The 14,173-nt window shown below is 44.0% G+C and overlaps 1 protein-coding gene across 1 annotated transcript; it reads left to right on the top strand.

Annotated features, from left to right (window-relative positions):
- The first annotated feature begins 8,099 nt into the window (after positions 1-8,099).
- Positions 8,100-12,579, top strand: LOC109750722 (zinc finger CCCH domain-containing protein 28). The gene is made up of 9 exons (XM_020309670.4): positions 8,100-8,573; positions 8,662-8,757; positions 9,204-9,249; positions 9,778-9,867; positions 10,119-10,244; positions 10,523-10,601; positions 10,803-10,897; positions 10,972-11,080; positions 12,167-12,579. Exons 1-8 carry the CDS (start codon positions 8,197-8,199, stop codon positions 11,062-11,064), a joined length of 1,002 nt encoding a protein of 333 aa, XP_020165259.3. The 5' UTR covers positions 8,100-8,196; the 3' UTR covers positions 11,065-11,080; positions 12,167-12,579.
- The last annotated feature ends 1,594 nt before the right edge of the window (positions 12,580-14,173 follow it).

The raw sequence follows: 14,173 nt of genomic DNA, 5'->3' as shown, positions 1-14,173 counted from the left end.
TTGCTTAGAACGACGGTAGTAAGTAAGATGATCCCTTATAATAATTTCAAGAAAGTGTTCACCCTAACTGTGCACCGTTGCGAAGGTTCATTGTTTCGAAGCACCACGCGATGATCGGGTGTGATAGATTCTAACGTTCGAATACAACGGGTGTTGACGAGCCTAGCATGTACAGACATGGCCTCGGAACACACGCAATACACTTAGGTTGACTTGACGAGCCTAGCATGTACAGACATGGCCTCGGAACACGGAGGACCGAAAGGTCGAGCATGAGTCGTATAGAAGATACGATCAACATAGAGATGTTCACCGATCTTGACTAGTCCGTCTCACGTGATGATCGGACACGGCCTAGTTGAAGTCGGATCATGTATCACTTAGATGACCAGAGGGATGTCTATCTGAGTGGGAGTTCATTAAATAATTTGATTATATGAACTTAATTATCATGAACTTAGTCTAAAATCTTTACACTATGTATTGTAGATCAAATGGCCAACGTTGTCCTCAATTTCAACGCGTTCCTAGAGAAAACCAAGCTGAAAGATGATGGCAGCAACTATACGGACTGGGTCCGGAACCTGAGGATCATCCTCATAGTAGCCAAGAAAGATTATGTCTTAGAAGCACCGCTAGGTGAAGCACCAATCCCAGAGAACCAAGACGTTATGAACGCTTGGCAGCAGCGTGCTGATGATTACTCCCTCGTTCAGTGCGGCATGCTTTACAGCTTAGAACCGGGTCTCCAAAAGCGTTTTGAGAAACATGAAGCATATGAGATGTTCGAGGAGCTGAAACTGGTTTTTCAAGCTCATGCCCGGGTCGAGAGATATGATGTCTCCGACAAGTTCTTCAGCTGTAAAATGGAGGAGAACAGTTCTGTTAGTGAGCACATACTCAGAATGTCTGGGTTGCACAACCGCTTGTCTCAGCTGGGAGTTAATCTCCCGGATGACGCGGTCGTTGACAGAATCCTCCAGTCGCTTCCACCAAGCTACAAGAGCTTTGTGATGAACTTCAATATGCAGGGGATGGAAAAGACCATTCCTGAGGTATATTCAATGCTGAAATCAGCTGAGGTAGAGATCAGAAAAGAACATCAAGTGTTGATGGTGAATAAAACCACTAAGTTCAAGAAGGGCAAGGGTAAGAAGAACTTCAAGAAGGACGGCAAGGGAGTTGCCGCGCCCGGTAAGCCAGTTACCGGGAAGAAGTCAAAGAATGGACCCAAGCCCGAGACTGAGTGCTTTTATTGCAAGGGAAGTGGTCACTGGAAGCGGAACTGCCCCAAATATTTAGCGGACAAGAAGAAGGCCGGCAACACCCAAGGTATATGTGATATACAAGTAATTGATGTGTACCTTACCAGTACTCGTAGTAGCTCCTGGGTATTTGATACCGGTGCGGTTGCTCATATTTGTAACTCAAAGCAGGAACTACGGAATAAACGGAGACTGGCAAAGGACGAGGTGACGATGCGCGTCGGGAATGGTTCCAAGGTCGATGTGATCGCCGTTGGCACGCTACCTCTGCATCTACCCACGGGATTAGTTTTAAACCTCAATAATTGTTATTTAGTGCCAGCTTTGAGCATGAACATTGTATATGGATCTCGTTTAATTCGAGATGGCTACTCATTTAAATCTGAGAATAATGGTTGTTCTATTTATTTGAGAGATATGTTTTATGGTCATGCCCCGCTGGTCAATGGTTTATTTTTGATGAATCTCGAACGTGATGTTACACATGTTCATAGTGTGAATACCAAAAGATGTAAAGTTGATAACGATAGTCCCACATACTTGTGGCACTGCCGCCTTGGTCACATTGGTGTCAAGCGCATGAAGAAGCTCCATGCAGATGGACTTTTGGAGTCTCTTGATTACGAATCATTTGACACGTGCGAACCATGCCTCATGGGTAAGATGACCAAGACTCCGTTCTCCGGAACAATGGAGCGAGCAACCAACTTATTGGAAATCATACATACCGATGTGTGTGGTCCAATGAGTGTTGAGGCTCGCGGAGGATATCGTTATGTTCTCACTCTCACTGATGATTTAAGTAGATATGGGTATGTCTACCTGATGAAACACAAGTCTGAAACCTTTGAAAGGTTCAAGGAATTTCAGAGTGAAGTTGAGAATCAACGTGACAGGAGAATAAAATTCCTACGATCAGATCATGGTGGAGAATATTTAAGTCACGAGTTTGGTGCACACTTGAGGAAATGTGGAATAGTTTCACAACTCACGCCGCCTGGAACACCTCAGAGAAATGGTGTGTCCGAACGTCGTAATCGCACTCTATTGGATATGGTGCGATCTATGATGTCTCTTACCGATTTACCGCTCTCATTTTGGGGTTATGCTTTAGAGACTGCCGCATTCACTTTAAATAGGGCTCCGTCGAAATCCGTTGAGACGACACCGTATGAATTATGGTTTGGGAAGAAACCTAAGCTGTCGTTTCTAAAAGTTTGGGGATGCGATGCTTATGTCAAGAAACTTCAACCTGAAAAGCTCGAACCCAAATCGGAAAAATGCGTCTTCATAGGATACCCTAAGGAAACTATTGGGTATACCTTCTACCTCAGATCCGAGGGCAAGATCTTCGTTGCTAAGAACGGGTCCTTTCTAGAGAAGGAGTTTCTCTCAAAAGAATTGAGTGGGAGGAAAGTGGAACTTGATGAGGTGATAGTCACCCCTTCCGAACCGGAAAGTAGCGCAGCGCGGGAAAATGTTCATGTGGTGCCTACACCGACTGGGGAGGAAGTTAATGATGATGATCATGAAGCTTCAGGTCAAGTTACTGAACTTCGTAGGTCCACAAGGACACGTTCCGCACCAGAGTGGTACGGCAACCCTGTCCTGGAAATCATGTTGTTAGACAATGGTGAACCTTCAAACTATGAAGAAGCGATGGCGGGCCCGGATTCCGACAAATGGCTAGAAGCCATGAAATCCGAGATAGGATCCATGTATGAAAACGAAGTATGGACTTTGACTGACTTTCCCGATGATCGGCGAGCCATAGAAAACAAATGGATCTTTAAGAAGAAGACGGACGCGGATGGTAATGTGACCATCTACAAAGCTCGACTTGTCGCTAAGGGTTATCGACAAGTTCAAGGGGTTGACTACGATGAGACTTTCTCACCCGTAGCGAAGCTGAAGTCCATCCGAATCATGTTAGCAATTGCCGCATACTATGATTATGAGATATGGCAGATGGACGTCAAAACGGCATTCCTTAACGGCTTCCTTAAGGAAGAGTTGATATGATGCAGCCGGAAGGTTTTGTCGATCCTAAGAATGCTAACAAAGTATGCAAGCTCCAACGCTCAATCTATGGGCTGGTGCAAGCATCTCGGAGTTGGAACATTCGCTTTGATGAGATGATCAAAGCGTTTGGGTTTACACAGACTTATGGAGAAGCCTGTGTTTACAAGAAAGTGAGTGGGAGCTCTGTAGCATTTCTCATATTATATGTGGATGACATACTATTGATGGGAAATGATATAGAATTCTTGGAAAGTATAAAGGCCTATTTGAATAAGTGTTTTTCAATGAAGGACCTTGGAGAACCTGCTTATATATTAGGCATCAAGATCTATAGGGATAGATCAAGACGCCTCATTGGTCTTTCACAGAGTACATACCTTGACAAGATATTGAAGAAGTTCAATATGGATCAGTCCAAGAAGGGGTTCTTGCCTATATTGCAAGGTGTGCAGTTGAGCACGGCTCAATGCCCGACCACGACAGAAGATAGAGAAAAGATGAGTGTCATCCCCTATGCCTCGGCCATAGGGTCTATTATGTATGCCATGCTGTGTACCAGACCTGATGTAAACCTTGCCGTAAGTTTGGTAGGAAGATACCAAAGTAATCCCGGCATGGAACACTGGACAGCGGTCAAGAATATCCTGAAGTACCTGAAGAGGACTAAGGATATGTTTCTCGTTTATGGAGGTGACGAAGAGCTCGTGGTAAAGGGTTACGTCGACGCTAGCTTCGACACAGATCTGGATGACTCGAAGTCACAAACCGGATACGTGTATATTTTGAATGGAGGAGCAGTAAGCTGGTGCAGTTGCAAGCAAAGCGTCGTGGCGGGATCTACATGTGAAGCGGAGTACATGGCAGCCTCGGAGGCAGCACAGGAAGCAGTCTGGATGAAGGAGTTCAGTGCCGACCTAGGGGTGATTCCCAATGCGTCGGGCCCGATGACTCTCTTCTGTGACAACACTGGAGCTATTGCCCTTGCGAAGGAGCCCAGGTTTCACAGGAAGACCAGGCATATCAAGCGTCGCTTCAACTCCATTCGTGAAAGTGTTCAAAATGGAGACATAGATATTTGTAAAGTACATACGGACCTGAATGCAGATCCGTTGACTAAACCTCTCCCTAGGGCAAAACATGATCAACACCAGGACGCAATGGGTGTTCGATTCATCACAATGTAACTAGATTATTGACTCTAGTGCAAGTGGGAGACTGTTGGAAATATGCCCTAGAGGCAATAATAAATGGTTATTATTATATTTCTTTGTTCATGATAATTGTCTATTATTCATGCTATAATTGTATTGTCCGGAAATCGTAATACATGTGTGAATACATAGACCACAACGTGTCCCTAGTAAGCCTCTAGTTGACTAGCTCGTTGATCAACAGATAGTCATGGTTTCCTGACTATGGACATTGGATGTCATTGATAATGGGATCACATCATTAGGAGAATGATGTGATGGACAAGACCCAATCCTAAGCATAGCATAAAAGACCGTGTAGTTTCGTTTGCTAGAGCTTTTCCAATGTCAAGTATCTTTTCCTTAGACCATGAGATCGTGCAACTCCCGGATACCGTAGGAGTGCTTTGGGTGTGCCAAACGTCACAACGTAACTGGGTGACTATAAAGGTGCACTACGGGTATCTCCGAAAGTGTCTGTTGGGTTGGCACGGATCGAGACTGAGATTTGTCACTCCGTGTGACGGAGAGGTATCTCTGGGCCCACTCGGTAATGCATCATCATAATGAGCTCAATGTGACTAAGGCGTTAGTCATGGGATCATGCATTGCGGTACGAGTAAAGAGACTTGCCGGTAACGAGATTGAACAAGGTATTGGGATACCGACGATCGAATCTCGGGCAAGTAACATACCGATTGACAAAGGGAATTGTATACGGGATTGATTGAATCCTCGACACCGTGGTTCATCCGATGAGATCATCGTGGAGCATGTGGGAGCCAACATGGGTATCCAGATCCCGCTGTTGGTTATTGACCGGAGAGGCGTCTCGGTCATGTCTGCATGTCTCCCGAACCCGTAGGGTCTACACACTTAAGGTCCGGTGACGCTAGGGTTGTAGAGATATATGTATGCGGAAACCCGAAAGTTGTTCGGAGTCCCGGATGAGATCCCGGACGTCACGAGAGGTTCCGGAATGGTCCGGAGGTGAAGAATTATATATAGGAAGTCCAGTTTCGGCCACCGGGAAAGTTTCGGGGGTTACCGGTATTGTACCGGGACCACCGGAAGGGTCCCGGGGGTCCACCGGGTGGGGCCACCTATCCCGGAGGGCCCCGTGGGCTGAAAGTGGAAGGGAACCAGCCCTTAGTGGGCTGGGGCGCCCCCCTTGGGCCTCCCCCCATGCGCCTAGGGTTGGGAACCCTAGGGGGGAGTTCCCCCTTGCCTTGGGGGGCAAGGCAACCCCTTCCCCCCTTGTGGCCGCCGCCCCCCTTGAGATCCCATCTCTTGGGGCCGGCGCCCCCCCAGGGGGCCTATATAAAGGGGGGGGAGGGAGGGCAGCAAGCTACAGCCTTGGGCGCCTCCCTCCTCCCCTGCAACACCTCTCTCTCTCTCTCTCGCAGAAGCTTGGCGAAGCCCTGCAGGAGACCCGCTACATCCACCACCACGCCGTCGTGCTGCTGGATCTCCATCAACCTCTCCTTCCCCCTTGCTGGATCAAGAAGGAGGAGACGTCGCTGCACCGTACGTGTGTTGAACGCGGAGGTGCCGTCCGTTCGGCACTTGGTCATCGGTGATTTGGATCACGGCGAGTACGACTCCATCATCCACGTTCATTGGAACGCTTCCGCTCGCGATCTTCTAGAGTAATATTCTCTCATTGTTACCAGAATAACCTCTTGACAGACAAATCATATGGAGGATGCCCCCAGGCTGCCCTACGCCCAGTCTCTCCCCATCTAGTTCAAAACTAGACGATACGTTGCTAGGCTGCTTCTCTCTCTAGTTTCTCTCGACGATCTTTGTTCTAGACAACTATGTGCTGTTGAATCACTACTTTGGTATGTGTGGTTACCGCAGAGGAATTGTCTACTTTGACTCTCGATCGGTGAAGAGATTCTCGCGGCTAGGAGGTATAACCTAGCTACGGGAATCATCGGATTGTCACCAACACCTTCTTCCTCCTGCCCGCGTTGTTGGTGAGATTGGATCTATGATGTCATCTTCATAGCGTTCCTGGGTGTGATTGTATGGTAAATTTTGTTGTTTCATAGTACGTTCCTCCACAGTTTGCTACTCAAATAAGAAAGGTGTGTTACATATCAACTGAGGATGGGTGACCGACTTGAAAGTTATTCCCAGTGCGCATGAGTGAGGACAAAGTGTGCAGGAAAGACTAGTGTTAGCATGTGGGGCTAGTCTAGATCCTAATGGCCAAGAATCGACGTATTTGGTCGGGGCGTTACAATTGGTATTAGAGCCGACCCTCACGGTTACATAGACGTGTGCGGGGCAGTGATGCATACATGGGGCACATGTGGATGTTGGCACTAGTGCTCATAGATGTGTGCCAAGAGGGAACGTTCCCACTAGGTGACGGGGACGTTGATTCCTTTGTGTGTCTAGCGCTGCTTTGGTTTTTATTGACATGTGCCAAGATGTCTGCTCACAGATGTGTGCTCACAGATGTGTGCCAAGAGTTTGCACATAGGGGTTTACCCAGGTTTAGGTCCTCATGGCTCAGGTAATAAGCCTACGCGCTGCTTTTTTTATTGATGTGGGAGCACCTTGTGCGAGAGGATCATAAGAGGATCATCATGGTAGCTACACCTTATAAAATGGGACAAGAGTTAGGGTTTACAAAGTCCCTAACCGACCTCATCATAGAGGGCTTCTTGTCTTGCACGCCATGATTTATATGAAACCCTAGGCGGTTGGTGTTTCTTCAGAGCTTCTTAGTTGTGTGATTGTTTCATGGGGTCATATGTGAGGGCTTGGAGCTTCCCTCAAGAGCTACCATACCGAGAGAAAACTTATTCGTTGACCAATGTTCTCGAAGACAAAGGTGATGCATTCATTGTCGTGGGAGCAGTCGTTGTTCCCGACCTTTTCAGTGGAGATTAGTACCCCCAAAAGTGTGAACTTGAGTGTACATTTTTGTCACCATCACTTTCGGTTGTCTCTTAACACTAACTTTACCTTTTGTTATTACTTGCTTATTTGTTGCCTTTGTGCAGCTCTTTAGCTTGTTGTAACTCGTCATATATGGTGTATCACTTAACTGCATATCTAAATAACTTGCATTTCCGCGCTAGCCTCTAAAAGCAACTAAGAAAAGTATTAAATTTGGTAGTCGCCTATTGACTCTCCTCTAGTTGATATCTAGCGCATCTTTGATCCTTCAGATTTTCTTTCTCGCAAGGGCGGTGTTTGTGCGAATGGCAACGCTTTATCTTCGAGTTGGCCGTTCAGGCTCCAATCCTCCTCAAGGTCGTCCATCGGCACAGAGTCGGTGGAGCTCCGACGTAGATTCCTAGTGTCTTCTTAGGGCGCCGACGATGTTAGTGTTTCTCAAAGTGCGTGTGTGCGAGGAAAATTTTGGTGTTAGGTGTTTCACATGGGTTCAATGACAATGACTGCGTCTCTAGGACGCTTGTCCTCAGATGCACGTGTGCTAAGACTTCTCAACTGTCATCGACAAGATAAGATAATCAGATTTTTTGGAAGGATTTGAATCCTCTAATAAAATTGCAATAAAAATCGTTTCAAGCGAAGGGGCAGATTAACGATGAAACCAGAGACGATTTTCAAAATCCTGTCAGAGGAACAAGGTGGATTTAAAATAAACTTTATTTAAACCTAGATCTTGTCACATCCCACCCCCGCAGCGCCCCCTCCTCTGTCGTCTCCCTCGCGGTCTTCTCCTCTCCCCCCCCATGGCCTCCGCCGAAATCCCCAACGCCGACACCGCGGAACCCAACCCCGCCGCCCGTTCGCCGTCGCCTCCGCTCCCGCCGCGCAAGCGCCGCCTCTCCCTCTCCCCTTCACGGTCCGCCTCCCCCAGGCGCTCCGTGTCTCGCTCCCGCTCCCCCCGCGACCGTCGCAGCCGCAGCCGCAGCCGGAGCCGGAGCCGCAGCCGCAGCCGTAGCCGCAGTCGCAGTCGGAGCCGGAGTCCGCGCCAGCCCGAAGGCAAGCGGCGGCGGCAAAACGACCTCACCGTCGAGGCGTGCCGCGACTACCTGCGCGACAGGTGCACCCGCTCCGACCTCGAGTGCAAGTATGCGCACCCGCACCAATCCGTTTCCGTCGACAGGTAAAAGCGCGAGATCTTGCCTCCTCTGCCGATGTTAGCGGCATTTTTTTTTTCTGATTTGGGTTTTGTTGATTCGGGAATTCGGTAGGGACTCCAAGGTGACGGCATGCGCGGATTCGCTGAGGAACAACTGCTTCCGGGGCAGAACCTGCCGCTACTACCACCCGCCTCCTCATATACAGGAGTATGACCTGATATCCCCATGATTTTGTTCGATTCAATTTGCTTGATTTGCTTTAATTGTTCAGCTGTGGATGTCTGGCAATCTGGTTCCATGTTAAGATGCAGGCTGATGCAATTTATGCTAGTTTGAAGTATATATCTCTGAAAATTCCCTCAATAGTTCAGTTTCCAAGTATTAGCAGCAGTATAATCACACGAGATTTTTCTATTTAGATAAGAGGATCAGATTGCCTGCTTGACATCATGTATTGTAACAATGTGCCTCCATCTGATGCAAATTGCTAATAGCCCTGTTGTGTGAGCTAGTTCTAAAGTTACAGTATTGCAGTTTGGGCTTGCCAGCCCAATAAATTTTATCATTGTCCGCTCAGTTTTTCATATGGGTGATTACACGCGCTGTTGGATGCAACTTTCTAATTTCAGCCTTCTTTGGTCGATCCTCTATAGGTCGTTGCTGAGATCAATTGGTTTGGACGTCCCACAGGTGAAGACGGTAAGCTGTCCTTTCTGTCCTTCAATGCTTTCTCTAATACATCATTTATTATGAGCTCTCCAGGTTTTTCTGAGTATTTAGTGTGTACTGCTACGGAAGAGCTGTTTAGCTAATGTTGTGTCTAGTCTGCACGTAGGATGCTAGATGTGGCAGCATGGGCTGGTAGTCCAGATTGTGCGTTACGTCAGCTTGATGAGACCACAAATTTGGCTGAGGGGGAGATTGTTTGGAAATAATTCACAATATCCGTATTTTTGTCAGACTTGGAAACATGGTTTTCATATCGATGCTTTGTGTTGGTATGACCTTAAGGGATACGATAAAAAACCCCAAATCAACAGTTCCTTAGCTGTCTTGTCCAAAACTGTGAAATGATCCTCTTCACTTCATTATAGATGCATAGCGTTCTGTATAGTTTTGTACAAGTTAAGTTATTCTGATGTATTGATCTTATGTGATGATGATTTTTCTTATACATTTACCATTCAGGACTGCTAATTGAGCATACTTCTTTTGAACATTTATCAGGTTTGCAGAGATTTCGCACGTGGGCGATGTTCAAGATCAGCAAATGAGTGCCGCTTCTTGCACCATTCATCTGTTCAAGAGTGTGCAATTGTAATTTTTTCTGCCATTAAAGATTGTATTACTAACTTGCCTAGCATAAAAATAACAACCACATAAAACTGTCCACATGTGAAATGTTTTTTTTCTATTATTGTATACCTGGGTACCCCTTTGTGTACTGAACCCCCAAAGCAAGAATAGAATTTCCCCTATTTAGCATTTTGTATATTACTGTATGTCTGTATTTTAGCATATTGTATATTTTGTACACAGATTGCTGATTAGATAGTTTTTCTTGACAGGTTTGCCAAGATTTCTTGCGTGGGAGGTGTGAGCGTATAGCATGTAGGTACACTCATGTCATAGCACAACCAATGCTACCCCCACCAATGAGGGATGTTCCCATGCAAATGCCATATCCTGAGATGGTAAAGTGTTTCTATTGAAGATATAGTCTTACTCTTAAACAATACTCTGTTGACAAGAAATTACTCTTCCCTTCTCTCTCATAAAGAAATTATTTGGAATATATTATTTATCTGTTGACCAGTCAGCAGATCCTTTGTTCCCAGTTCATGTGCAGTAAGAAATGAGTTTGTAAATAAAGAACTGTTTAAAATTTTATATTATAGTTGCCTTTTGTAGTATATATTTTATAAGTTGATCATGGTTAGTATAATCCTATACTTTTTTTTTGGTCTTCAAGGTTTACATGCCACCACCACCACCACCACTGGGCGTACCTATGATGGCTCCTCCTCTCTCACCTCCTAGAGGTTTTGCTGGTAATTAACACATTGGCTATACCATTCACTATTGCTTTTTAGTTTTATTGGGAAAGAAAACACTGGTTTGCTCTCGTGGAATTTAATCTTGACTCCTGAGTGTTGAACCATATTTTGATCATAAGATGACTACATGACTTTTTGTAGTTCTCCTATTTTGACACAGAACATAATTTTGATACTTCTCTTGTAAAAATACAGATAACAAGAACACAGTGGAAGTTTGCAGGGACTACTTGAAGAAAATGTGCAATAGAGAATCATGTAGATTTGCACACCCTGATTCACAAACTGAGGTTTGTATGTTTTGTCATTTATTTATCTTAGTGTACGAGCTATCAGCCAATCCATTTTGCATCTTTTCTACTAGGTGGCACATGACAAGGTTGAAGTTTGCCGTGATTTTAAACGAGGAGAATGCACTCGACCTACATGCCGCTTTTACCACCCATCCTCAAGCTGAAGTTCTGTTAGATAAAGTAAAGTAACCTATATCCAGTGATTATTTTTTTCTTCTCCAAATCTGGAATCAGACTAGTAATATATAGCTGCTGAATACATAACACAAGAGGCCATATACCCCAGGATACTTTATCTCTAGTTAACCTTTAACATTAATTCTTTTGGATTTGTCCATTCAAAATAGCTGGAGCAATGCTAACTTTTTTTAGGATTGCCAATTTTTTTCTGTCAAATGTTCATGTCATATGAATAATCAAATGTGTGCCTAGAGAGGCACCATTTGATACATTTATATGTCCATGTGAATAGGGGTGGCCATGCTAGAAACGTTTTGGTCTAAGATTGCAATTTTTGTCCATCAGATGGTCATGCCATTTTTGCTGAGCTGACACCTGCTGTTCTAATGCTGTAATATGAGATTTTTTTTGTCGTCTTTGATTCCACATCAGATGTCACTCAGTTTTATATGATCAACTATGTTCCTTAGCCAGATAAGCTCTTCCTTTTATGTTTCTCTTAGATGCATGAACTCCACAACAGCGACAAGGTACCTGTTAGATAGGTTTAGTGTTCTGGAGTATCAAACAAGTTTGTGGTGTTGGGACTAGGTTTGTATATTTCTGATGAATTATAGTTTCATATGTCTGGTGAAATGGGTCTGTCATATGTTCAGCTAATGCATTTCCCCTCCATTCAATCAACTTTTTAAGTATTGTGATAAACAAGTTATTCATTTATGGCCAAGAATTCTTTCAAGTGTTACTATGGTTGTGCTTGTAATCTAAAGAGAAAAATAAGTTATGTTTTTTATTGTTCTTCCAGCGGTCCAGCCTTTTAATAAATAGTGCGCTCTAACAGCTTCAAAGTGATGCTCTGATAACCTAGTCATCTGGCATGAATCATGCCTAATTCAGTGTGTTTTAGTGTAAGATCTGGTGGAAGTTGACTACTATACTACATATCACTCCATTGGCTAATGAGTCAGTGTCTAGCTTTGCTGATTTCGCCTTTATTCAACAACTTGAATGCACAGAGTTATCATTATTTAGTTTTTAGATTTAATTTAGCTCTGCTTAACAAGTGGATACTCCTTGTTTCCTCAGTCTTGCGCGCCTCGCTCTGCTGCTGCTGCTGCTGCTGCTGCTAATCCTGCTACTGCTGCGAAAGAGCTGCCGCGCTGGCTGTTGTGCTGCTGCTAAGGTGCCATAGAGTATTGAGACCCTCACAAAGTGCTATGTCTCTCGAAGAAAAATAAACTTGTTACTATCGTGTGATGTTCAGATGGTTTGCTTGAACTTGACTCAGCTTCGGATCGCCTTCTTCACAATGGACTCTGCATGTGTGGTTGTGTATTTGCGTTCATAAAGATGTTTTTAGACTTTTAGCTGCGAGTTGCTTTGCAGTTTTGCATAATTGAATCTTGTTTACCATCAGTTGTAACTCTTCACACTTGGCTGGTTCATCTTCTGCGCCGCGATCTAGTTCAAATCTGAACCATCATTGGATTTCCTGGTTATCCTGGTGCCAAAAATACATCTGAACCATCCTTGAGCACACGCTGGTACTACCAATTATGTACCGAGTGAATGGAGGCTTTGAAATTGCCAACAAAGCCAAATGACATTGTTCACGAAAGAACATGCATCAAATTGCTTTAGCACCAGCGTGTGCATCCTGCAAGCTTGCGCTCGAACCCGTTGGCGGCCGTAGCTTTGTGCATCTACCATCGTTTGCCAACTATGGCATATGCATCAGTCTGTCGCTTGTATATACAGTAGTATCTTGTAAAGATGGTGGGTGACACGGGCTGGTGCGTTTTGCGCGTCACTTGTGAGGACCAGTCGACCAGATAGATTGTCTGGTTCGCCTGGCTTTGTCTCGTCGCGGGCGTCCGTTTTATCGCTCCAGTCTTCCCCTCTATTTGTTTTGGCATTTGTGTTCAGGCATCGACATCATCATGACTATAAATAAACAGTGGCGTGATTTATCATAACTCTTCTGTAAACTAATATAAAAGCGTTTAGATCACTATTTTAATGATCTAAACGCTCTTATATTAATTTACGGAGGGAGTACAGTATAAACTACTGTAAGTCGATCCTAAGCTTATCGCGATGCAGAACTACGACTGCTCTGTCTGCACAGATGAGGGGGAGAATTTTACCGCGTAGAATCGGAGTTTCCTACTATTGCTTAAACAAAGGGCGTGTTTAGCACCCAATAGGAGAGGATTGAGTGTACCTGCAGGGCTTCCTTGCCATTCTATTATTAGCTGTGCCAAAGTCTCGAGCTCTGCCACCGTCTCGTCTGGAGAGGAGTGGGCTGGTTGTTTTACAAAAAATTCCTTGTACTTTAAATAATTTTCACAAAAAGCTCCTGATATTTTATTTAAATATGTCAAACTGTATTGATCTCACCTGTCAAATTTAGGATCCGCATGTCAGCATGTGGGATAAAATAGAGTATAATAAAAAAAATAGCGCACCGGCAGGGTTTGAATTCATTACCTCACGCACAACGTTCACATGTGCTAACCAATAAGCCAAGAATAGTTATCTACGCAATATCCAGATACAGTACTATTTATTAGGGATATCAGACGAAATAATAAAGAGAAATAAAAAAGAAAAAGATTGACTTGCAGAAAATTTCGAAAATTATTAAGAAATTCTCACGTTTGAAAAAAAGAGAACAACTCAACATATTACCTGCCATCAACTTAAAAAAGTGTTAGTGCATTTTTCTAAAAAGCAAGATATTTTGGAAAATTCTCACTTGTATTAAGAAATTGTAAACATGTATTTGAAAAATGCCCGTCACGCATTCAAAAAAATTACAACATCTATTTCATAAAATGTTTGATATGTATTAAAATAATTATTGTGTAAAATTATTCTTACATTTCTACAAACACGTTTAATATGTTTTAACCCATTTATAGAATTTATTGTTTTTACACAATCATTTTTAATATGTATTGAACAATTTTCAAAATACAACTTTGTTGATTTTTTAATAATTATATATTCTAAAAATACAATGAAGATACAAAATAATTCTCCGTACTTGTGGTCCTGAATGAAGATACAAAAAAATTACGCAATATTTCA

The sequence above is a fragment of the Aegilops tauschii genome, chromosome 2 (genome assembly GCF_002575655.3).
Source record: "Aegilops tauschii subsp. strangulata cultivar AL8/78 chromosome 2, Aet v6.0, whole genome shotgun sequence".
Lineage (NCBI taxonomy): Eukaryota > Viridiplantae > Streptophyta > Magnoliopsida > Poales > Poaceae > Aegilops > Aegilops tauschii.
This window is presented reverse-complemented; position numbering and strand designations above follow the sequence as displayed.